We start from the raw sequence: 26,096 nt of genomic DNA, 5'->3' as shown, positions 1-26,096 counted from the left end.
ACAGGGGTATAGGAGCAGAGAAGGGATTTTGCCTCTCTATGCACCATTGGTGAGACTAATACTTGCCCCGGGATTGGGGCAGGCTGGCTCAGGGGAGTGGGGAATGGACTTGGGGCCTTTCCCCTGGGGAGTGGGGAACTAGCTCAGATATAGCCTCATGGCAGGGGACTGGCTGGTTCAGGGGGTGCAGAATGAGACGTGGGATGTTTCCCCTCTAGGGCACCTCTGTGCTGCTGTCACTGTTCCAAGCACAAATTTCTGCCCTTCCCCAGCTCTCCTGTGTACGTGGGCTGTGGGTAACACTGATCGGTATCGGTGCTGGGTGAGAAAACACACCCCTGTCCCCCTGTGTGTGAGATACAGGCAGGTGGCTCTGATCACCCTGATACCAGTGCATTGTGTACGTGATACCCCCATTGAGTTTATCAACCCCCAAGGGGGTTCAGTCCCATCCCCTGTCCATGGGGTCCCTGGCCTGTCAGGGGAGGTGCTGTCCCCCTATGGGGATTAACACACTGGTCCAGTCATTCCTGCATCCCACCTCCCCAGGGACCACACATGGATGCTCCCAGCCAACCCCTCTGCTGGCCCTGAGTCAGGTCAGTGACCCCTACTGTAGTTACCAGTAGGGTACAGACAGAGGGTGGGTCCATCAATGGTAGGGTGGGGAACTGGATCTAGAATGAATGTACAGGGATGTGTATCCATATAGAAGGAATCTACAGGTAGCTATGTGGGTATCGGTAGGTCTAAAATGGAACAGCATCAACTGAAGTGAATCTAGCATGAATTTAAATGGAGCTAGTTGGGTATTCATGCATCTGTATTGATTTTGAATGGATCTGGGGAGGTTCTGGAATGGTTCTAGAGAGTGACACTGATATCTGGATGGACAGATCCCACCCCTCATCCATCAGACAGACCAATTCCAAGAGAGGGATCCAGAGCCAAAGAATGGAAGGGCTGAGATTGGATCTACCAATAGGCAGCTACTATCGGATGGAAACATAGTTAATGCCAGTCAACGTGAGTTCATGGAAAACAGATCATGTTCAATGACCATTCTGTCATTTCTGAGCAACATTAAAAGTCTGATTCATTAAGGTGACTGCGCTGATGTGATATATATGTGGATTCCCGTAGGAAATTTGCCCAAATACCACACAACATTCAAATTGAGAAATTAACTCTCTAAAAACTCAACATAGCTCAAAAATGGACTAACTGACTATCCTCAAAATATGATCCTCACTGGGGAATCAGCATCCACTGGGGTGTTGCTGGTGGGCCCCGCAAAGATCTGTTCTGGGCCTGAGGTTATTCGGTATCTGTATCATCGATCTCGAAGCTCACATAAAATTGTTGCTGGCAAAGTCTGCAGAGAACACAAGGATAGGTGGGATAGGGGACGCCTCCAAGCTACAGAGCTACCTGGGTCACCTGGTGAGTTGGGTGCAATTAGACCTCCATATAAATCCAGCCAAATGCAAGGTCAAACATTGAGGGACAAGGAATGTTGTTCACACGGGCAGGACAAGAGCTGTGACCTGGAGATCAGGGGCTCTGAAAGGGAGCATGGTGGAACCAATCCAAACAAGAGATTTCAGTGGAATGCAGTAGCTAAGCAGGCAGATACCATCCTTGGGTATATAAACCAGGGGATACTGAGTAGGAGCAAGGAGGTGGGGTCACCTCTGGATTCGGCCCCTGTGGGACCATGACTGGAGATTTTGTCCAGCTCTAATGTCCACACCTCTAGCACGACTTTGGCAAATTGGAAAGAGCTACAAGAACAAGCTGCTGGGGAGAGCTCCATGGAGAGTGATCTCCTGAGGGTATTAGAGGTGAAGAGGGGAATTGGCCCACTCTGTAGAAACCTCCATGGCACGGAGGTTTCTGAGAGTAGGGGGCTCTTCAACCTCTCTGGCCAAGGCAGGACAAGACCCGACGGGCGGGAGCTGGAGCCATGGGAACAACTGACCCGCGGCTGTAATGGAGGCAGGAGTTGCTGGGTGGGTTCTGGCTCTGGGGTTTACACCAGGGGGTCAGGTTGGGAGGTCACAATGGTTCCTCCTGACTTTGAAATCTATGGGTCTGTGTATCTCAGTGCAGAGAAGCTCAGGGGTGTTTCTTACACCTGTAGTACGGAACGGTGCAGGGTTAACCACATCACCAGACAGGCCGGATGGGCACCAGAGCAGAAAGGACCCCCACCCGCCCCCTGCCCTGAGGTGGGCACAGCTGTGGCAGGAGGCTTCTCCAATCGGTATCTCTACCCCTGGGCCATCTGGGGTGGGAGTTTCTGGGCAGCAGGATACACGTCCTGTGGTTTCCAGGCCCTGCCCTCCCCTCCCCACGCCTGATCCATATAACCCCCGGGGCTCAGGCAGAGGCTCCGTGCCCATCCCTGGATGTCTCTGACAATGCAGCTCTTGATCCTCATCTTGCTTCCCGTGGCCTTTCTCCTTCCCGCTGGCTCTCAGGCTGGTGAAATTTTTTTGCGGGGGGGGGGAGATCAGGGCCCATGGGCAGTGGGACCCTCACCCCATATGGGGAGCTGTGGGCAGCATTTAGGGTCTCTCCCATGCACCTGCTGGGGCCAAGGACCTGTATTGACTCCTGCATCCTCTCCTGAGTGTGGCTGGGGCTCTCTCAGCAGCACGAGGGGTTGGGTGGCCAAGTCCCCACAGGATCCTTTGGGACCCTACTGCCAATCCATGTCCCAGACAGGAAGGTCAGCCATGGGGCTAGGCCACTGGGCTGGGTCCCAAGAAATCTGGGACCACTTCCCAGATCTGCCCAGGATCTCTGTGGACAGGGATTTGTATGGATTGAGGATGGGCACTGAAATCCCTTAGGCAGGTTTACAAACAACCTCCCTGGGCCTCAGTTTCCCTATCTGTACAATGTGAAGAACAATTCAGCTTGTGTCTGGATGCTGCCTGGGTCAGTGAAAGGCCTGAAGCAAGGGAGCCCCTGATCTCGGTCAGTTTCTGCGCAGCCCCTGGCATAATAGGGGCCCGGATCTCAGTGTCTGTGCCACCCTCATGTAAATAACAGCAATTTGTCAAAGGTGCAATTTTCCAACACACCCACCACCACCACCACCACCACCTGGGTGGAGACTTCTTCAGAGGTGATCACAAAACATTTTTTATTTTCCATGGGAAAAATCCACAAAGTGGCACTATTAAATTTTCACCTAAATATCACCCAATACTGGGGGGAAAGAATCAGTTTCACCACAGTAATTCAGACAGGTTTGAGACGAGGCTTTCGAGAAAAAATGACGTTCATGAAAAGTTTTATGGGTCAGTCTGGGAGCAGCCCTGGCTGCTCACTGTGGGCTGATGGAGAAGACACATCCACAAAGGACCTCTCAGTGCCCTTCCAGGGGCTGCCTGGCCAAATCTGGGGTGACTTCAGCCCCCAGAGCTGTTAACTCAAGGCAGTGCGATTACTGACCCACTCCTGTTCTTTCCATGGTGGTCAAGCTTAGGATGTTAATGCTCCAATCTTTGATTCCTGGTCGCTTTTTGGATTTCCATTTCTGTGGGCTAGTCTTTTCACCACTGTTGGTGCTCTGCTTAGCCAAAGTCTTTCAGATTTATTCCGCTTCCAATTAACACTCGTTAGGTTGAAAATTACAGGTTTAATTTTATTTGATAGGAAAAAAATGTACTCTCCAGTTCAGTTACACCCAAAGCCTATGCGTCTAGGTGCCTTCCCAGAGCATATGGGTTAAGTCAGCACCTGCCGAATCACAGAACCAATATTTGTCTGACTTAGCAGCATCTGGTTTGAACAGTGGAAGGAAGGTCCAGGACCTCCTGTGTAAGATTTCCTGTGGTATTAATCTTAAATGTAGCTCCAAGGAGCAGTTTGAAGCGCTGGCTAAAGTTTGTTTCCATTTGGTTAGCAGAAAATAACTGGCCTTGTTCCTCCTCCCAATGCTTTTTTAGAGGATCAGTGTTTAGTTTAAATTTGCTGGCCAGTGTGCATATAATGTTCAATAACTCTTGGCAATCTAGGTAACATGTGGAGAAATGAAAGCAGTAAAGGGTCAGGGATAGTGACGGCATCAGGGCTAAATGGATGGGGGACGGCATGTTTCCATTGCATACCTTGCCACTGCTTCTTAATCTGCAGCGTGGCCAAAGAAAATTGTTTTGGTGACCGAAAACTTACAAATTGTCAGCTGAAAAGTGCTGAAAGCTGGGGGAAATGATCAGTTTGCCAAGAAAAATGCTGAAATGTTTGAGGCAACGAGATACTTTCTGGGAGATTTTTCATTATCTAGAAAACCTGATTTTCTGTACAAAATAGTTGCGGGGGGTGGGGGGCAGCTTGGGGGCAGCCCTGGCATGCCACTGTGGGTTGATGGAGAAGGTGAAATATCAGCAGGGGACGTGTGAGTGGCGTTCTGGGTGCTACTGGTCCCCAAAGCCATTACCCACTCCGGGTGAATTTGGCACTGATTCTCCACCCAGGAAGGTGAGAGCTTTTAGATTTACCCTCCGGCCCCATGGGGTGTCCAGTGTGGAGGAGAGCTCAGCACAGGGTAAAGTTCCTGGTACGGGAATCTCCCAGGGAGAGCATCACAGGGGTTGGGTTGAGCTGTGCGGACTCTCCTTTGGGATGGGGAGATTGATCCCAGCCCAGGGAGAAAATGGAGTTCCTTATATGAATCTGTTCCCCCCACCCCCAGGTGAGATCATCGGAGGACAGGAAGCCCAGCCCCACTCCAGACCCTACATGGCCTGTCTGGATATACGAGATGGAGATGAGAAGTCTCGCTGTGGAGGGTTCCTGGTGGCGAAGAACTTTGTGCTGACGGCTGCTCACTGCAATGGAGAGTAAGCGCCTCTGTGCTGGGGATGTCGGGGCAGGTCGGGCGTTAGCAGGTGATGGGGGAACCGGGAGCTCTGGCACCGTCGTAGGTTGCAGGGAAGGAGCAGTGAGTGCAACAGGCTGGGAGAGCAGAGCCCAGAGTCTGATCTGCTCAGGGGGCATCGAAGTATCTCTAGGGGCCTGTGCAAACCATGGTCCAGATCCAGCGATGGGTAAATCAATGGAGCTACAGTCGCTGGCACCAGCTGGGCTCTGGCCCACTGTTCCGATAGGGGCAGGGCGGGGCTCACAGCGGGGCTATGGGGTGGGGGGACTTGGATGTAGACCCCTGTCTGGATCTAGCTGGGTGAGGTCTCCTGGCTGGAGGGGAGCTGAGATGCTGGGTAGAAGGGGAATGAAGGAGTCTGAGATCACTTCCTGAGCGCACCATGCTGCCCTGTCCCCACAAGATCAGTACTTGTGTCATACCATGTACCCATCCCCCACCTCAGTACACTCCTGTCCCAAATGCCCATGTATTACTCTTGGTTTTTACAGCAGGCTCACTGTGTATCTGGGAGCCCATAACATCCAACAATGGGAACAGAGCCAACAGAAAATCCCTGTGCGTTGCCGGATCCCCCACCCCCAGCGTGGCTGGATGGGGTCGGACTGGCTGGAACATAAGAACTGATACGCTCCGTGAGGTGGACCCGGAGGTCGTGAGGGACAACATGTGTGAGCTGTATTCTGGATACAACTGCTCAACAATGCTGTGTGTGGGAAAGCCTGGCCTGTACAAATTACCTTTTCTGGTAAGGATCCTGCTGATCTGAGGCTCCATGGTTCCAGGAGGCCGCTGCTGGGAGGGAATTGGGAGGCGCTTTCCAGGGCTAAATATCTAATTGTGCAGTGATCCCCTACCTACCTAGCCCCGCTCGGGAGACCAGATCCTTCATCTGAAACCCTGGCCAACACAACCCAATCCAACTCTACCCCAAACTCAACCCCCCCGCAACACAACCCTACCAACCATACCCCAAACCTCACCCTACACAAACCTACCAACTTGACACTAAACTCACCTCCCAGTCCCAACACAACCCTATACAACCCTACCCCAAACTCAACCCCCCAACACAATCCTCCCAACCCTACCCCAAACGCAAACCACACCCTACACAAACCTACCAACTCAACACTAAACTCACCCCCCAATGCAACCCTCTCCAACTCTATCAAACTTAATCCCTGTCCTGTAAAACTCTCCCCAACTCCAACTCTCCCTAAACTTCACCAACTCTACTAAATTAATCCCTGTCCTATCCAGCTCTACCCAACATTCCCCCGTCCTACTAAACTCTACCCAAACTCATCCCTACCTACATCCACCCAATTCAAACACTATCCAATTCAAACACAAATCTACCAAACTCTGCCTAACCCTACCAAGAGCTACCCCACACCCCCCAAAATGAAACCCTTCCAAACAGAAAACATTTTGGTGACATTGCCAACGTTGAAAAAAGGCCTTTTTTTTTTAAACACAAAACCATCTCAACTCTCATGCAATCACATCTGTAGATAAAAAGTCATGCTAGAGAAGTTCAAGACATAATTGTGGTTGTTCTCAATCCCAGGGTGATTCTGGTGGCCCCTTGGCATGTGACGGAGTGGCCCAGGGCATCGCTTCATATGTTGATGGGAATTTTTACCAACCAAGCGTGTTCACAAGACTCTCCACCTTCATCCCCTGGATCCAGAACATTCTGCAGAAACAGCATTAAAGTATCAGAGGGGTAGCCGTGTTAGTCAGACTTTGCATCTGAAGAAGTGAGGTTCTTACCCACAAAAGCTTATGCTCCCAGTACTTCTGTTAGTCTCAAAGGTGCCACAGGACCCTCTGTTGCTTTTTACAGATTCAGACTAACCTCGTTATCTCCACACTGATATATACCTGCCTCTGGAGATTTCCATTACTTGCATCTGAAGAAGTGAGGTTCTTACCCACGAAAGCTTATGCTCCCAGTACTTCTGTTAGTCTCAAAGGTGCCACAGGACCCTCTGTTGCCTTTTAGCATTAAAGTAGACACCCATTTCATTTTCCTGGCTCTTTGGCTGGCTAGACCCGCCATGGGCTAACTAGGCTTTGCGTGTGACCATGCAGATTATCTTCATTACTCTTAGAAAAATGTTATGAATTGATTGGTGTAAAAATGGATTGGAGGTGGGGAAAACAGTCCGTAGGTGTTGAGCTAAAACCCCTGTGTGTCTCCGGGAGTTTTTGGACTCTCCTATGGGATTCTAGAGCGGGATCAGATTCTCTCTATTAAATCCTATGGGATGATGCAAAAAAGAAAAAAAAACTATAGAAAGGCTACAGGGGGTCCTGTGGCACCTTTAAGACTAACGGAAGTATTGGGAGCATAAGCTTTCGTGGGTAAGAACCTATAGAAAGGCTGGTATTGGAGCCAGCGCCCCCTAGAGGGAAAAGGCCCAATGTCCCATTTCCCTCTCCCCCATAAGCCATTAAGGTCCCTCCTTCCTGAGGTCTGAATAGAACTGCTACCCTCTGCAAGGGACAGGTCCCATATCTGACCTTTTCTATTCCTACTGATCCTGATCTGGACAATCAGTCTGCCCTGTGCATGAAACCGTCACTTAGTTCACATTGGTTCCTTGACACTCCTGAGTAAGCCCTCATTAACCTCTGCTTTCCACCCAGCACATGCCACTTGGGGTGCAATAAAACGCTTGATGCAGCAGCCTCTCTGTGTGTGTGTCTGGATTCCTGTCTGTGTCTGACTGTAACTGCTCTGCCTGGAGTTCACCCCACATCTGCACCTCATGGCCCCTGAATGTTGGACAGAGCATTTGTTGCTACCCTGTTCCCTGTCTCCTAGAGATATGGACCCAGCAGGAATTCACCTGTTGTGGCAACAGTGCCCACTACTGTCCCAGTGGCTGTACAACTCGATGATTGTTGAACTCGATATCTTTTTTTGATATATGCAGCTTTGTTGTAGCCGTGTGGGTCCCAGGATACGTCAGAGACAAGGTGGGTGAGGTGATATCCTATTGCATCAATTTCTCTGAATGAGAGAGACAAGCTTTGGAGCTTACACAGAGCTCATCTTCAGGTCCTGGAAAGGTCCTCTGTGTGTCACAGCTCAATGCAAAGTGGAAACATTGTTTAGCATAAGAAGTTAACACATACTTCAAGAGATCATAAAAGGTGAAGTAGCCTGTTAACGTCTCTCCAGTCATAGGGGGAGAAAGAGGAAGGAAAAGGTGTGTGGAAAGGGGTTTAGTGGGTTACAGATTGTTGTAATAAGCCATGAATCCAGTGTCTTTATTCACTTCATTTTTTTCTAGTGTCTAGCAAAGTTATGAATTTAAGGTTCATCTTTTCTAAGTTATGTGCAGGTTTCCTTTGAGGATGAAGACTGAGAGTTCAGAGATGGAGTGATCATCTTGTGAAAAGTGTTCGTCCCCCAGTGATAAAGTGTTTTTGTCTGTCACCATTTTTCTATGTGAGTTCATTCGAGGGTGGTTGTCCCATTTCACCCACCTGGTTGTTATTGGGGCATTTAGTGCACTGGATGAGAGAAACCACATGTTGTGATGGACATGTGTAGGACCCACAGATCTTGAAAGGTGCATTGTGGGAGGGGGTGTTGATCATTGTAGCAGTGGAGATATTTCTGCAAGCTTTGCATTTTTTGTTCTGTCCGGGTCTGATGCTACTTTGAGTTGGTGGGTCGTGGTCTGTGCAGAGCTTGCTTCTGATGATATTTTGAGAGGAATATGTACTGAGTACCTATGCTAAACAACCTGTTCCACTTGTACTTAGCTGTGACACCCCAATATCCTTTCCCAGACCTTTAGAAGAGCTCTGTGTAGGCTTGAAAGCTTGTCTCTCTCACCAATAAAAGTTGATCCAATAAAAGATATCCCCTCACAGACCTTGTCTCCTTTTGATCAGATTACAACTTTGGTTGATAAAGGTATCAGTGTTAATGTTATACACTTATAATTCCGGAAAGCATTTGACCTGGTACCGCAGATGCTGATTAAAAACTAGAATGATAGAAGATAACCATGGCATGCATGACACAGAAGCTGGCTAAATGAGAGTCCTCAAAATGTATCTGTAAATGGAGAATCATCATCAAATAGGTGTGTTTCTTGTGGGGGGAGGTATCAGTCCTTGTCCTATGCAATTTACCATTTTTATCAATGCCCTGGAAGAAAACATGAAATCATCACTGATAACATTTGCAGATGACTCAGAAATTGGGGGAGTGATAAGTAATGTAGAGGACAGGGCACCAACACAGAGTGATCTGGATTGTTTGGTAAACTGGGTGCAAGCAAACATTATGCATTTTAACATGGCTAAATGTCAGTGTCTACATCCAAGACTAAAGAATGTCAGCCATACTTACAGGATGGGGGACTCTATCCTGGGAAGCAGAGACTCTGCAGAAGATTTGGGGGTCACTGTGGATAAGCAGCTGAACAAGATCTCCCAGTGTGATGCTGTGGCCAAAATGGCTAATGCGATCCTGGGATGCATAAATGGGAATCTCGAGTAGGAGTATAGAGATAATTTTACCTCTGGATTGGACACTGGTGCAACTGCTGCTAGAATCCTGTGTCCAGATCTGGGGCCCACAATTAAAGAAGTATTTTGATAAATTGGGGAGGGGTCAGAGAAGAGCCATGAGAATGATCAAATGATTAGAAAACTTGCCTTACAGCAGGCGTGGGCAAACTTTTTGGCCCGAGGGCCACATTGGGGTTGCAAAATTGTATGGAGGGCCGGGTAGGGAAGGCTGTGCCTCTATCCAACCCCCACCCACTTCCTGCCCCCTGACTGCCCCCCTCAGAACTCCCAACCCATTCAACCACCCTGCTCCTTGTCCCCTGTCTGCCCCTCCAGAGACCCCCCCGCCACTAACCACCCACCCGGGACCCCACCCCCATCTAAGCCTCCCTGCTCCTTGTCCCCTGACTGCCCCCTCCAGAGACCCCCCCACCCCTAACCACCCCCCCCGGGACCCTACCCCCTACCTAATCCCGCCGCTCCCTGTCCCCTGATGGCCCCGCCCCTATCCACACCCCCGCCCCCTGACAGATCCCCGGGACTCCCACTCATATCCAAACCCCCTTTCCCCATCCCATGATCACCACCCCAAAACCTCCACCCCATCCAACCGCCCCCTGTCCCCTGACTTCCCCCCAGGACTCCCTGCCCCTTATCCAACTCCCCAGCCCTGGCCCTGGCCCCCTTACCATGCTGCTCAGAGCAGCGTGTCTGGCAGCTACGTGGCCCATCGGAGTTAGACACGCTGCCCTGCAGGAGTGCGCAGCCCTGCCCCCTTACCATGCCACTCAGAGTGGCAGGAGCTCGCAGCTCTGCCGGAGCCAGTGGGCCAGAGCGCTGGCGGTGCGGCGAGCTGAAGCTTCTGGGGAGGGAGGATAGCAGGGGAGGGAGCTCAGGGGCTGGGCAGGACAGTCCTGCGGGCCGGATGTGGCTTGCAGGCCGTAGTTTGCCCACCTCTGTCTTACAGTGATAGATTCAAAGACCTCAATCTGTTTAGCTTAACAAAGAGAAGCTATTGGGTGACACAATCACAGTCTAGAAGTAACTACACGGGGAACAAAGATTTAATAATGAGCTCTTCAATCTTCCAGAGAAAGGTCTAACACAATCCAGAGGCTGGAAGCTGAAGCTAGACAAATTCAGACTGGAAATAAGGTGTAAATTTTTAAGAGTGAGGTAATTAACCATTGGAACGACTAGCCAAGAATCATGGTCAATTCTTAATCACTGACAATTTTAATATGAAGACTGGATGTTTTTTCTAAATGATTCATTATGGGAATAATTGTGGGGCAGTTCTCTGGGCAGTGTTACACAGGAGGTCAGAGTAGATCAGGGGTTGGCAACGTTTGTCACGTGGCTCACAAGGATAAGCACCCTGACGGGCTGGGCCAATTTATTTACCTGCTGACACAGCAGGTTCGGCCAATCGCGGCCCCCACTGTCCACGGTTCGCCCTCTCGGGCCAATGGGGGTAGCGGGAAACGGCGTGGGCTAGGGATGTGTTGGCCGCGGCTTCCCACCACCCCCATTGGCCTGGGACAGCGAACCGCGGCCAGTGGGGGTCACGATCAGCCTAATCTGCCGCGTCAGCAGGTAAATAAACTGGCCCGGCCCGCCAGGCTGCTTTCCCTGGCGAGCTGCGTGTGAAACGTTGCCAACCCCTGGAGTAGATGATCACCATGGTGCCTCCAGGTCTTGGAATCTATGAATTTAGGTGTGGGGATGGATGGATGGATGGACGGATGATTGGATGGCTGGATAGGCGGGGATGGATGGATGGATAGGCAGGGATGGATAGATGGATAGACGGATGGAGGGATGGATGGATGGACGGACGGATGAACCGATGGACAGATGGATGGATGTGTGATGGATTGGATCACAGAAACCCCCTTGGGGCTGCCAACTGATGTGCCAAGACTACTTCTGCCCCGGCTTTCCCTGCCAGCTTGGGACTCCAGAACCCTGCCTGGCTGTGCCAGACATGCTTGCCTGCTACAAACACAGCCCCAGGTCTGAACCACATCCCCCACAAGCTGCAGGCTTAACTTAAAACAGCTTAAGATGTGTTCCTGTCTCTAACACTCAGATGCCCAACTCCCAGTGAGGTCCAAACCCCAAATAAAACTTATACAGGGTAAACTCGTAAATTGTTCACCCTCTATAAAACTGATAGAGAAATATGCACAGCTGTTTGCCCCCCCCATACAGATATTAATACATACCCTGGGTTAATTAATAAGTAAAAAGTGATTTTATTAAATAAAAAAGTAGGATTTAAGTGGTTCCAATTGATAACAGACAGAACAAAGTGAATTACCAAACAAAATAAAATAAAACACGCAAGACTATGCCTAATACAGTAAGAAGCTGAATACAGATAAAATCTCACTCTCAGAGATGTTCCAATAAGCCTCTTTTACAGACTAGTCTCCTTCTAGGCTGGGTCCAGCGATCACTCACTCCCCCTCCCCCCACCCCCTGTAGTTACTGTCCTTTGTCCCAGTTTCTTTCAGGTATCCTTGGGGATGGAGAGGCTATCTCTTGAGCCAGCTGAAGACCAAAATGGAGGGGTCTCCCAAGGCTTTATATAGTTTCTCCTTATGGGTCTAAACCCCTCCTTCCACCTGTGCAGAATTACAGCTACAAAATGGAGTTTTGGAGTCATATGGGCAAGTCACATGTCCATGCATGAATCAGAACTTTACAGGCCAAGCCACATAGCCAGGAAAGCTACGATGTGGATTGGCATCTATCAAGGTCTAATGTCAGTTTAAGTGTTTCTTGATTGGGCACTTAACTTGCACATTCCTCTCTAAAGAAGCTGACCAAATGCCTTAGTAAGGCTACTTAAAATCAAAGAAGTACACAACCAATATTCATAACTTTGAATACAAAAAATGATACATGCATACAAATAGGATGAATATATTCAGTAGATCATAACCTTTACAGAGATCTGTTACATGGCATATGTAGCATAAAACATATTCCAGTTATGTCATATTTACACTCATAATCATATCTCCATAAAGCCTTATGGGGAGCAACATTACAGGATAGATGGGCTTTTCCACCATAGGGATGACACTCACAACATTGACTCACCCTCCTGCCTTAGTAAGCCCAACCTAACCTGAAACAATTACCTAGAATTAAATCAACATCAACAAACAAATGTAACTAAACAAATAAGATCTGAACAATGAAAAAATCAGAAGAAAGAAAGAAAGAAAGAAAGAAAGAAAGAAAGAAAGAAAGAAAGAAAGAAAGAAAGAAATCTAGGACTGGAAGGGACCTTGAGAGGTCATCTAGTCCAGTCCCCTGCACTCATGGCAGGACTAAGTATTATCAAGAAGACCATCCCTGACAGGTGTTTTCTAACCTGCTCTTAAAACTCTCCAGTGATGGTGTGATAAATGAAAGGGGGTGTAGGGTTAGCTCCCTTTTATGGAAACCCTGCCAGCCAGTCAGCTATAAAATCCCCCTTAGTAGTTGTTCTCAACATGCTTTACCTGTAAAGGGTTAAAAAGTCTCCCTGCATAGGTAAAAGGAAGGGAGTGGGCACCTGACCAAAAGAGCCAATGGGAAGGCTAGAGCTTTTTAAAATTGGGAAAAAACTTCCCCTTTGTCTGTTGTTGTTCTGAGGGAGAAGCAGAAACAGGGCTGGAACTATGCTGTAAAAAGCTTGGGTCCAGGTATGAAAAATCATCTGAATCATACCTAGAAACTACTCACGTGAAACCCCCAGATATGTAAATAGATCAGGAAATGTCTGGGAAGACATGATTAGGTTTATTTCTTTTTATTTCTTTATGGCTTGTGGACTCCGCTGTGCTAACTCCAAATGCTTTTGTTTTGCTTGTAACCTTTAAGCTGGACCTCAAGAAGGTTATTCTTGATGCTTCATTCTTGTAAGTGGTTTTTTTTAAATCTAGCAATAGCCTGAGTTTTCAAATGTATTTTCTTTCTTTTTGCTTTTAATAACAGTTACCTTTTCTAAGAACAGAACTGGATTTTGTGTCCTAAGAGGTTTGTGAACATGTTATTTAATTAGCTGGTGGCAACAGCTGGTTTCCTTTGTTTCCTTTCTCAGCTCTTCCCCAGAGTATGTGGGGGGAGGGCTTGAGGGTACCCCACAGAAGGAATTCCCAAGTGAGCCTTCCTGGGCTCTCAAAGGGGTTGCACTTGGGTGATGGCAGCATCTACCCATCTAAGGTCAGAGAGAAGTTGTAACCTTGGGAGTTTAATACAAGCCTGGAGTAGCCAGTATTAATTTTTTTAATCCTTGCGGGCCCCCAACTTCTGCACTCAAAGTGCCAAAGTGGAGAATCAGCCTTAACAGATGGAGATTCCACAACCTCCCTAGGCAATTTATTCCAGTGCTTAACCATTCTGACAGTCAGGATTTTTTTCCTAATGTCCAAACTAAATCTCCCTTGCTTCAATTTAAGCCCATTGCTTCCTGTCCTCAGCGGTAAAGGAGAACAATGTATCACCCTCCTATTCATAATAATCTTTTAGGTATTTGAAGACTTCAATCTTCCCTCATAGATCATGTGTTCTAGTTCTTTAATCATTTTTGTTGCTCTCCTCTGACTTTCTCCAATTTCTCCACATCTTTCCTGAAGTGCAGGGCCCTCAGCTGCACACAACATTCCAGCTGAGGACTAATCAGTGCTGAGTAGAGCAGAAGAATGACTTCTCGTGTCTTGCTTACAACACTCCTGCTAATACATCCCAGAATGACGTTCGCTTGTTTTGCAACAGGATTCCATTGTTGGCTCATATTTAATTTGTGGTCCACTATGACCCCAGATATTTTTCTGCAGAACTCCTTCCCAGGCAGTCATTTCCCATTTCATATGTGTGCAACGGATTGTTCCTTCCTAAGTACAATTATTTGCATTTGTCCTTATTGAATTGTGTCCTATTTATTTCAGACCATCTCTGCAGTTTGTCAAGATCATTTTGAATTCTAATCCTGTCCTCCAAACCACTCGCAACCCTTCCCAGCTTGGTATCATCTGCATACTTTATGAGTGTACTCTCTATGCCATTATCTAAATCATTTATGAAGTTATTGAATTGAACCTGACCCAGGACAGATCCCTGTGGGACCCCACTCAATATGCCCTTCCTGCTTGGCTGTGAACCACTGATAACTACACTCTGGGAACAGTTTCCAACCAGTTGTGCGCCCACCTTATAGTAGGTTTGTCTAGGCTACATTTCCCTAGTTTGTTTATAAGAAGGTCATAGGAGACAGTGTCAAAACCTTTACTAAACTAGAGATAAATCACATCTACTGCTCCCCACCTATCAGCTAGGCTTGTTACCCTGTCAAAGGAGACTAGGTTAGTTAGAAATGATTTGTTCTTGACAAATCCATGTTAACTCTTACTTATCACCTTCTTTTCTTTTAGGTGCTTGCAATCATAGAGTCATAGAAGATTAGGGTTGGAAGAGACCTCAGGAGGTCATCTAGTCCAACCCCCTGCTCAAAGCAGGACCAAACTCAACTAAATCATCCCAGCCAGGGCTTTGTCAAGTCGGGCCTTAAAAACCTCTAATGGTGGAGATCCGAGTGTTGGATTATTTGCTCCATTCTCTTTCCAAGAACCAAAATATAGATGACTGGTCCATAATTCTCTGGATTTCCCATATTCCCCTTTTTATAGACAGGTACTATCTTTGCCCTTTTCCAGTCTTCTGGGATCTTTCCCATTGTCCATGAGTTCTCAGAGATAACCACTAATGGCTCAGAGATCTCGATAGATAGATAGATAGATAGATAGATAGATAGATAGATAGATAGATAGATAGATAGATAGATAGATTCTGGTCTGCAAGCTCCAATAGATGATGATCATCTGTGGCAAATCTGTTGTGACTTCGAAATACCTCTTCAGCGGCCTAAGGTGGACTGCTTCTGAGACCCCAGTCCGCCTTTGGGGGCTAAGCATAACTTAAGACCTGGCCCTATGGTTTCTCTTGGAGGCAGACTTTGCTGAGGGATTTTAATGCTGCCTTCAGTGTCTCCGGGGTGCCCCAAACAGAAACTCAAAAGAACCAAGATCCTTCTTAAAGCAGCTTCTCTCCCATCCCAACTAGTGTGGAATTCTCCAACCAAATGTTATTTCCACCAGACAGCCCCCCTGCCGCCCCCAACTCCCCATGCGACACTGCAGCACAAGAGGCTAGTGCCCTCCTTGGCCGTGTAAACAGGGCCGTGGTGAGCAGGAGCAGGGAGGGGTGTTTGCTGGGGGATACAGGGATCCTGTGGCCAGTTCTGGAGTGTGCACTTTAAAAGGACTGGCAGCAAACTGGAGACGGGGCCAGGCAAATAATTGGAGGGCTGGAGAAAATGCCTGGCAGGAAGAGACTGAAAGCGCTCACTTTGTTTGGCTTCTCCACAAGTCACGGGGGAGGTGCCTGTGCTCAGGGCACAAGGACCTTCGCGGGGAGACAAAGCCGGGTGCTGCGGGCTCCTCAATCCAGCAGGGAAAGGCAGAGCAAGATCTAACCAGGGAAGCTGGAGCCTGATCAAATCCAATGGGAAAGGAAGCCCCAGTATTTGACAGGGAGGGGGATTCACCAGGGTAACCAGCTCCCTAGAGCAGGGGGGCTTCCTTCATTTCCAGGTGGCATCAGACCCAGCCTTACTGGAAGAGGCGTTCGTCAAACACCAGTGACCGGGCTCGGTCCGGGGGAGCTGGGTGAGGTTCTCTGGCTGGTTTCACTCAGGAGGGCACGAACATCTATGGATCCAGGTATCCAGGGGCAGAACAGACCAGGGGAGAATCTGCCCTGTGCGGCTGGGAGGCCTCAGTGCTGGCTCCGTCCCAGCCAGGGGCAGGAAGGAGGCACCATTATCCATGGCCACAGCCAACGGCAGGGAGGGCACCAGTGCAGGAAGGAAGCACACACACACCCCCGCCCCTGATGTGGGTGTTTCCTCTTGGGGAATCTCCACCCCTGACTCATCGCTGATGGGGAATTTCTTGGTAACTGTGTACATGACCCTGCACTGCCTGGGTCACCTCTTCCCAGGGTCGCCCCTCCACCACCCACTCAATATAAACCCCAGGGCTGAGACAGACCCACCAGTCCCAGCCCCTGGGTTTGTACCAAAGATGCTGCTGCTGCTGCTCTCCACGGCCTTTCTCCCGTTCGCCGCGGCCTTTCTCCTGCCCCCGAGTCTTCACACTGGTGAGTGGAGCTGAGTGACTGGCTGATTTCCCAGCCCTGGGGGGCTCCCGGTGAGAGTGGGGCTGAGCGAGTCGCTGAGTTTTTGGTTCAGGGGCTGAAATATAAAATCTGGGGAGAAATTGGGTTCAACCCAAAAAATGATTTTATTTGGTTTTTCTCACCGAAAAAGTTGATCCAGAAACAATTGTTTTTTCTTTTTCAATTGCTTTTAGGTGCTTACTTCAATCCCAACAAAATTTGGGGGGTGTTTTTTCATTTGATTTCAGGTTGCTTTAGGGGTTTTTTTCCCCACTGTTTTAAAAACGGATTCAGTCCATTTCTCAATGAAACAACATTTCAAAACAAAAAGGTTTTGTTTCCCAGTGCCCAGAACTAAAGTTGCCAACTTTTTCCGGAAAAAAAATTCCCTTTTTTGTAGCGAAAATAAATCCTCAGAATTCCACAGGAATTGGCAGGTTCTTTTGATGCCCCAAAGTTGCATTTTTGGCAAATTTGCCAATTGCTTAGAAAACTTTGCCCGGTTCTAGTGGTGAGATCAGGGAGATCGGGGAGACTGGGGCCCATGGGCAGCGCAGTCCACACTGGAAGCAGGGGTGAGAATTAGCTGTCAGGCTCAGGCAGGTGTCAGGAGAGAGGACAATGGGGCTGGGGAGTGCTGGGAATCCCTGGCCTAGTTCTCTGAGTGGGGAGATGGCCAGGGGGTGGCCCCACAGGCAGATGAATGGATGGCTGTGTACAGGATAAGGGATGGATGCACAGGTCCACATGGGAATATGTGGATTACAGTGCATATATGTTTGGGTAGAGAGCAGGCTGGGGAGATGATCCAGGGGGAGGCTGGGCTGGGGGAGTGAAAGGGGGACAAGGGGCTGATCCAGGCCAGCAGGGGGTGGGGCTGAGGGATTAGGGTATAGGTTGCAATGGGCTCTTGATCCCACACTCCAGACTCCCTTTTCAACCCCTCCCTCTCTCTCTCCAGCTCGGGTCATCAGGGGCCAGGAAGCCCCGCTTGGCTCCAGACCCTACATGGCCTACGTGCAAATTGGGTCAACGGGAAGCTGCGGAGGGTTCCTGATCCGGGAGGATGTGGTGGTGTCGGCGGCTCATTGTAACTGCAACCTGGGGTAAGAAACATGCCATCCCCCACCCCTGAGCCAGCCGGTCCCCGGCCCTGGGGCTGGATCGGGGCCGGCGCCCCTAGAGGGGAAAGGCCCTGTCCTATTCCTCATCCACCAAGCCAGCCAGTCCCCCACCCTGGGGCGGGATCAGAGCTGGAAATATGTTATTCCAAAGACTAGATGTTTATGGGATGTGAAAATTACAAATTTCCCTGGGTGCCTGTTTGATTTTAAAGCCCAAACCCATCAAACTAGGATGGTGAATATCCCAGCTGCCATTTGTATTCAAACCCCTGTGATTGAGTCACTTCACTCAGTTGAAATGTAACTTCTTCTCAGGTCTTTCCCTTTGGCCATCACTTCACAAACCCAGACACTTGGCTGCTCTTAACCGATCAAGAAATCCCCTAATTGCCTATGGGGGTCTGAGCCCTATTGAACAGAACAATCTTGTAGGCAATGGACATAGATCAGCGCTGGGACTCAGCTGTTGTACCAGAGACTGATCCAGTCCCCAGGGTTTCCTGCTACATTCACTTACGATCATCAGCCATCAATTCTTTCATGTCTCTAGCACGTTTCTCACACTGTCATTAATACTCCAAGTGCTAAAGTTGCCCTTTGCCTTAAGGTGTTCTGTGAATTTGGTCCCTGATAGTTCTAGTTTGGAGAGGGTGCAGTAGTTTAAAGCATCGAAAGCAGTCACCTCAGGTTATTGTTGGAGGTTGTCGTAGGCCTTTGACTTTGACTGACAATGGAGAAACAGGCACAGAGCCTGGCCTAGTTAAAATCCAAGTTAAGGTTCCTTGAGGTATCTCTAGGCCGAAAGCAGAGACAACAGGGGAACACCCAGATATTGAGATTAAAGAAAGATGAAGAGATTCAATCTCTGCCATGAAGTCTCACAAGGGAAGGGGCTGTGCAGAGGTGCTGGGCTAAGCATCCGGGAACCCTTCTGGACTCCAACATCTTCTCTGATGCACTCAGCAAGCTCTTTCATCCCACATAATGACCTCTCTCTCCAGGATCATCTGCAGATCTGGGCTTATTCCTACTTCCAGCCATACCCAGTAGATGGCGACGGTGCATAAAATATTGTTTGATCCTTTTCTTATTTGTATGTTTCATTCACTCCAGCGACCTTATTTCTGTGTCTGCCCAGCCTAGGCATCTGGGATTCCCCCGCTTTAAGAAATTTCCTTTAATATTTCAAAGTTACACCCAGGTGAGGTCCTTAGACCTTCCCATGGGTATTTTCCTTCTTCTGCCATATGCTGTTCAATGATTCAGAGATTCCAAGATCATTGGGATCATCTTGTGTGACCTCCTGTATAAGACAGACCAGAGAACGTCCCCCAAATAGTTCCTTTTGATCTACAGCAGTTCTTTAAAAAATCCAACCTTGTTTAAAAATTGTCAGTGACGGAGAATCCATGATGACCTTTTAAATTCTCCCAGTGGTTAGTTACAGTCACTGTTAATAATTCATACCAATCAACAATAATTGAGAAAGAAAAACAAACAGAATCTTTTATAGTCCCTCTGAATAAGAAACCAATTGATCTTGAATTTCTCAGTATAAGGCAGGCTTTCCAATCTTTTGACCCTTCTCGTGGCTCTTCTCTGACCCCTCCCCAATTTATCTACATCCTTTTTGAATCATGGACACAAGAACTGGACGATGGGTCACCTTGCATAAAAGAACAGTTTGTTGGTCAGTCTTTAGGGGTCTTTTTAGCCAACCAGAGGGGAGAAGGAGGAAGTCCATCCACATATAGGTGAATAAGAGGGTCTCTGTGTTACTCAGTCTCACAACTATAGATAGAAATTTGCACAGGCCAGGTGCAGGGTTGGTGTCCCTATTTGAGGGACTGTGACAGCCCAACCCCACTGTCCAAAGGGCACTAACGCCCCCGTATTCTCCCCTTGGCTTTTCCAGCAACATCTTTGTCTACCTGGGAGTCCAAGACTTCATGAAGCCAGGACAGAACTGGCAACGGATCCGCGCCCGTCGCTGGGTCCAGCACCCCGACTTCAACAATGAGAACTTTGACAATGACATCATGCTGCTGAAGGTACTGCCACCAGTGACCTCATTCTGCTAGGGTACCACCCCCATCCCATCAGCCGGCCCCCAGTGACCTCACACTGCTGCAGGCACCACCCCCAACCCATTGCCCTGTCCCCACTGACCTCACACTGCTGCAAGTACCGCCCTATCTCATAACCCCATCCTCAGTGACCTCACACTACTGCAGGCACTGCCCCATCCCATTGCCCTGCCCCCAGTGACCTCACATTGCTAGGGTAACCCCCTCATCCCATCACCCCACCCCCAGTGTCCTCACACTGCTGCAGGTAGCACCCCCATCCCATCACCGTACCCCCAGTGACCCCACACTCACTCCCTGGATTCACATCCATGCCCTGGCCTGGTGGTGCTGCCCCTTGCCAGCACCAATACTGGTGCTGATCTGGGTCCATTTTCTCTGTCTCTTGCCCATGGCAGCTGTGGCACAACGCAGAACTGACCAAGTGGGTAGGGCTTGTCCCCCTACCAGAGGCTGATCACCATGTCAGCCCAGGCTCCGAGTGCAGCGTGGCCGGGTGGGGTCGGACCGGAGTGAACACCACCACCGACAGGCTGAATGAGGCGGAGCAAGAGGTGGTGTTGGACAGCCTGTGCAGAGAACGGTACCGGCATTACAACCCCATCACCATGCTGTGCGCCGGCAGCCCTCAGGCCAATAAATCAGCCTTCCAGGTAAATATTCCCCCCCAACCCAGAGCCACTGGGGTACAGCAAGCTGCTCCAGGGGAAAGAGCTGGTGGAAACCAGAATGGCCGTGCCCCTCCCATGCTCCACTTCCCCAAGAAGGGAGCCCATGGTGCATCATTGGAGATGCAGCCCAACCAGGGAGACCAGCACCTAGGACATCTCCAGAGAGGTATCTCCAGTGTTAGTGCCCTTGTGCAAGGTGCTGGTGGAAACGGGCTGAAATTTAACATGAGTTCATGCACATAGGGACAAGAAACAAGAAAATTGCTGCTCTGAGCTGGGGGCTTATGAACTGGAAGCAACAGAGGGGAAGGGAGACCTGGGTGTGTCTGTCAGTCGCAGGTTGACTATGGGCCACCAGTGGGACATGGCCAGGAGAAAGGTCAATGTGATCCAGGGATGGAGCAGCCGAGGTGTCTCCAGTAGAGAGGAAGGGTTTAATGCCGGAGGAGAAGGCTCTGGGCAGAGCTCAGCTGGAATCCGGTGCAGAGTTCTGGGCAGCCCTGTCCCAGAAAGAGGAATCTCAGCTGGAGCAGGGGTCGAGAAGGGCTGGTGGGACAATCGGGGGAATGGAGAGACGGTCTTATGAGAGGGGAATAAAATACTGGGCTAGGTTAGCCTAAAACACAGGCTGAACGGGGTCTGATTGCTCTATAAATATATCGGGGGGGGGACACCAGGGAGGGAGGTGAGCTGTTGAATCCAAAGGACAAATCAAATGGGAATAAATGGAGGCTGGAGGTGAGGAGAAGGTTTCTAACCATCAGAGGTGGGAGGTTCTGGAACAACCTCCAAAGGAAGCAGTTAGGGAGGGGAGGGGAATAACCTAACAAGGATGCAGATGGAGCTTGATAAGTTTATGGATGGGATGATACAATGGGGCTACCTGGGACAGCAGGAACTGGACTCCATGACCCAGTACGGCCCTTCAAATCCTGTGTTCCCATAATGGCATGAGGCCCCTGAAATACAACTCCAATGATGCACCATGACTAGACATTTTGGGGCTTTGATTTTTTAAAAATGTACCAGGGAAAATGTTAATAAAAATGGGAACCCCTCACCCATCACCACCACATTTTATGACCATCTCTATTCTTCACCTTCACTGGAGGGTTTATTGGTGAACTCAACCCTGAGGCTACCCAACAGACAGGACCCTGGGTGAAATCCTAGCCCCATAGACGTGGATGGGAGCTTTGCTGTTGATGTCCATAGGGCCAGGATGGCTCTGGGGCTGAGGGAGAGTCAGTGTCACCATCTCACAGGAAATAGCAACATTCCAATCTTTGTTTTTGAAGAAAAGTTGAGATTTCAACATTTTTGGCAGAACAGAAATGCCAAAAGCAGGTTTGACTCCGAAATGTTAAAATGTTTCATTGCAACATCTTAAATGAAAATGAAACATGCTGAGATGTGAACAGATTGAAACGTTTCTTTCCATGCAGGGGTGAAAGTAATTTCAATATTGTAGGAACTGCCTTTTCCACGGTTACATCATTCTGCCCAGCTCTAGATTTCTCTCTCTGCCCACCCATTTAGAGGGTCTGTTCTGTGTGGTGGAAAGAGCTGGGCCTTCAGCTGCAGAGAACACCTGCCCCACAGGCAATCTGAGATCTCCGCAGGACAGGCCGGGCTGGGTAATGTCAGTCACTGATGTTATTTTCCTTATTGGCAGGGCGATTCCGGCGGGCCCCTGGTGTGCAACGGGGTGGTTCAAGGCATCGTCTCCAATGGAGATCCGGATGGGCGACCCCCCAGCGTATACACGAGAATCTCCAAATTCATTCCCTGGATCAACGAAACTCTGCAGAAGCTGAGTTAAAGGAGATGCTCTCCTGTAAAGGGCAAATGTTGCCATACTGGGCAATGTGCCTGTGTGGAACCCCAAGGTGCTTTAGATGAGAGTATTTTTTTCTAGCATTAGAGAAAAATGCTATGAATGGCTCAGTCCTGAAATCCTTTTTTGGCTAGAAATACCCCATCAATGTTTGAAATTTTGTTATATTGTCTCCCCAAGTGTCTAATCAATGTTTGGGACCCTACGCGTGTTCCGGTTGGAAGCAGAAATTGATGGAGTCTGGTATTTCCTTTGCTGTGATCTATTTTATTTACAAGGAATATCCAAAGTCCTCTTTCCCTGAACACAGTTGGAATCAAGCAGCAGCAGACAGCTCCTCTGTTTGCTGTCCCAAGCCTGCATCTCCAGCAGTCTCTATGCCCAAAAAGCTTCTTCTCTTAGCTGTCTCTCAGGGCCATATTCCTGTGCTTACGGGTTGTTTCTGCCTGGCTTATTACTTTGTGTCTGACTTGCTTCTGTTCCTGGGTCTCTCTGTTTGTGTCTGTCCGATCCAAATGCCCCATTACCCCCAGAACAATATTCGGTGAAAACCTTTCCTCCTGAGTCGTTAGAATTCCCTCATGTGTACAGGGTTTTACTTCAGCCGAGGGGATTCTGGAGCAAGGATAGATTTTTTTTCCGTTGAATTTTATAGACCCTCTACAAATGCTGATCATTTTTATACCTAATCCATTCTTTGGGAGTTTTCTATCCTCAAAATTCCTAGCTGCAGTGTGTCATTGGCTGGCTTAAAAACTTTCTTTCATCCAACCAGAGAGCAGGAATGGAGCCATGTGGCTTAGGTGGCCAACCTATCACCACAAAGCATGGCTAGTCAAATTAAGCAGCCCATGACAAGAGAACATTGAAACGATTGTGTGAAAAAATTGAAATTTCGAATGTTTTGTTTTGCGCATTTTGAGCTGGACCCGACTGTTATTTGTTTTCAGTATTTCCTTTTCTTTTTTTCTCTCCCCACCCCACAAATATTTAACTATTTATTATATATTACATGATACTGACTGGAGGTTGGGAAAATCAAACTCCTGGGAACCTGGAAAACATCACTGAGAGACTTTGGGACAAAACGAAGAATTGTGTATTTCCAAATATTTGGAAAATATTGATGCTTGTTTGAGGGGGAAAAAGTCATTTTTGAATAAAAACAGTCTTGTTTGAACAATTCACGCTGCCTTTTCCATCACTGGCCTGTTAGATTGGACTTTGTATATGCGAGTGAACCAGGGTTCAGTTAGGATAATGGGGCGGTGGGCAGAATGCAGGGAAGCTGGGTTGAGCCATTAACAAAATTGGTGCTATACGAACATCTAGGCCCAGATCCTCAGAAGTGTTTAGGCACAAAACTCCCATTGAAATCACCAGGAGGGTAAATATCTTTGTGGATCTGGGCCCCTAGCTCTTCCTATCAGCAGATCTCCAAGCACTTTACAAAGGCGGTTGGGATCATTATCCCCAGATGGGGAAACTGAGGCATGGAGAGGGGCCATGACTTGTCCAAGGTCACCCAGCAGCAGAGCTGGGAACAAAACCCAGCCATCCTGAGGTGCAGGCCTGTAGTCCTGTTACTAGGCCACACTGCTGCCCCCCTACTCACAGCACCTCAGTCAGAAATTCTAGGACCCACAGCGTCCCCAAACCCCTCTGCCACACTGCTTGTAAATTTCACTTCCTGTCTTGTATACTACGGAATCAGTACAGATCTGATACGAATATGTCTAGCACTGAGTTCGCTGCTGACCCATGTCATCTGGGGCAGGTGCTGACTCCTCCCAGGCAGGGCAGGTCTCTGGTAACAGGTTGTGGGGCTGTAACACCTACAGGGTTGGAATTATTCCCACCCTGACACCCAAATCCAGTAGCTGAAGAGCAGATACAGATGGAATTGATCTCTGTGTCCACACTCCCCTCCGTCTGGCTGTCTCTCCACCTGTTAATAGGGGCGGTACTGGCCAGCGCTCCCCAGTACAGGGCGATGACGTGTTGCTGACCCTTGGCTGGATAAAGACCAGATTTGTCTGAGCTAGAGGTGTGAAAGAGATTCCCAGAGCTGCCCTCAGATGCCCTGTGACCCTCTGCAATAAGAGAGCCATGTTCCTTCGATAGATTCATCCATTCCAACGCTGGAAGGGATCACGGTGCTCGTCCTGTCTGACCCCTGTGTAGCCCTGGCCCTGGGACGGCCCTGAGCTAATCCCGGCTAGAACTAGAGCAAAGCTGTTAGAGAAATGTCCAGGCTTGAGTTACACGTCACCAGGGATGGAGAATCCAGCCCAGCCCTTGGCAGCAGCGTCTCCGAGCCTGATGCTGGCCCAGCCACCGAAGGGATTCGAATGGCCAATTCCCAGGCAACGTCATTCAGGTCCCCTGGGCTGGGTTCTCTGGCCCGCAATGTATGTCGGGGAGGAGAGAAGATGGTCTGATGGTCCCCGTTGGCCGTCACTTCTCCGGCTTTATGAACAGCTCAGCAGTGATGTGACAGAAAACTTCCCACCTTCACGGTGTTTCCGTCTCTGTATTCAGGACAATTCCTGTTAAACAGAGTCTATCTCCAGCCATGTAACAAACACTGTGGGGTTCTCCCACCACTTGGGAGGGGAGACCCCTAACCACTGACCATTACACTGCGGGTTATTGCATTGCTACGCCCCACTGACCCCAGCTGGGATCTGGCCCACTGACTCCAGTGGAACTACGGACGATTGCCCCACCTGGGATCTGGCCCCATTGTCCCCAGTAGGGCTACGACCCATTCACACCCACTCAGGGTCTGGCCCATTGACTCCTAGGGCTGTGCACATCTGGGGCCCAGCACACCCTGGTGGATGTGCACATCTGGAGCCCAGCATTCACTTTTGATGCCATGCTTCCCTCTCCCGGGGACTCCACATCCCGCTCTGAGGCCACCTCCACCACCAAGGCAGGGCCAGGCCAGCCTGTGCATCTCCCCGTCGACATATCCCTGTCACCGTGCCGGTCCCCCAGGGGTGCCACACTGCCTTTAGAATGGGCCCTGGGGACCGAGCCCCTGGGCTCCTGCCCCCCTGCTTCACACCGTGATCTCTGCCCGGTGACGCCCACTGAGAGAGACTCCTGCTTGGAGGTGTCTACGCTCCCCAGGGACCCGTGCACCTCAGCCGGGATTAGCAGTGACACCCAGCCAACTTTTCCAAAGAGAGCCGGGTTGACTGGTTCCCTGGACTGAACACAGATTGGGGACGTCCTCGACTTGGCCTGGATGAGCCAAGGTTTAGGCATAGTCCATCTGGCCCTGCTAGTGCAAGGAGCCAGCCAAGCTGGGCGCAGCCCAGTTCTGCTCCCTCTCCCCGTCCTTGTTTCTTTGTCTGTGCCAGGGGAGAGCCCCCAGGTCTCTGCAAAGGTCATAAGAACATAAGAACATAAGAACGGCCGTACTGGGTCAGACCAAAGGTCCATCTAGCCCAGTATCCTGTCTACCGACAGTGGCCAATGCCAGGTGCCCCAGAGGGAGTGAACCTAACAGGCAATGATCAAGTGATCTCTCTCCTGCCATCCATCTCCATCCTCTGACAGACAGAGGCTAGGGACACCATTCCTTACCCTTCCTGGCTAATAGCCATTAATGGACTTAACCACCATGAATTTATCCAGTTCTCTTTTAAACTCTGTTATAGTCCTAGCCTTCACAACCTTCTCAGGTAAGGAGTT

General features: G+C 49.4%; 1 protein-coding gene and 1 pseudogene across 1 annotated transcript; both read left to right on the top strand.

The window, feature by feature from the left end:
- Positions 1–2,411: 2,411 nt before the first annotated feature.
- Positions 2,412–6,617, top strand: LOC128846676 (cathepsin G-like; annotated as a pseudogene).
- A 9,844-nt stretch (positions 6,618–16,461) lies between these two features.
- On the top strand, positions 16,462–22,376 carry LOC128846674 (duodenase-1-like). Its single transcript, XM_054045916.1, has 5 exons — positions 16,462–16,654; positions 17,634–17,778; positions 19,712–19,847; positions 20,282–20,536; positions 22,230–22,376. Exons 1-5 carry the CDS (start codon positions 16,462–16,464, stop codon positions 22,374–22,376), a joined length of 876 nt encoding a protein of 291 aa, XP_053901891.1.
- The last annotated feature ends 3,720 nt before the right edge of the window (positions 22,377–26,096 follow it).

This window comes from Malaclemys terrapin, chromosome 12 (assembly GCF_027887155.1).
Source record: "Malaclemys terrapin pileata isolate rMalTer1 chromosome 12, rMalTer1.hap1, whole genome shotgun sequence".
Classification (NCBI taxonomy): domain Eukaryota; kingdom Metazoa; phylum Chordata; order Testudines; family Emydidae; genus Malaclemys; species Malaclemys terrapin.
The sequence above is the reverse complement of the archived record's forward strand: the minus strand, read 5'-3'. Positions and strand labels throughout refer to the sequence as shown.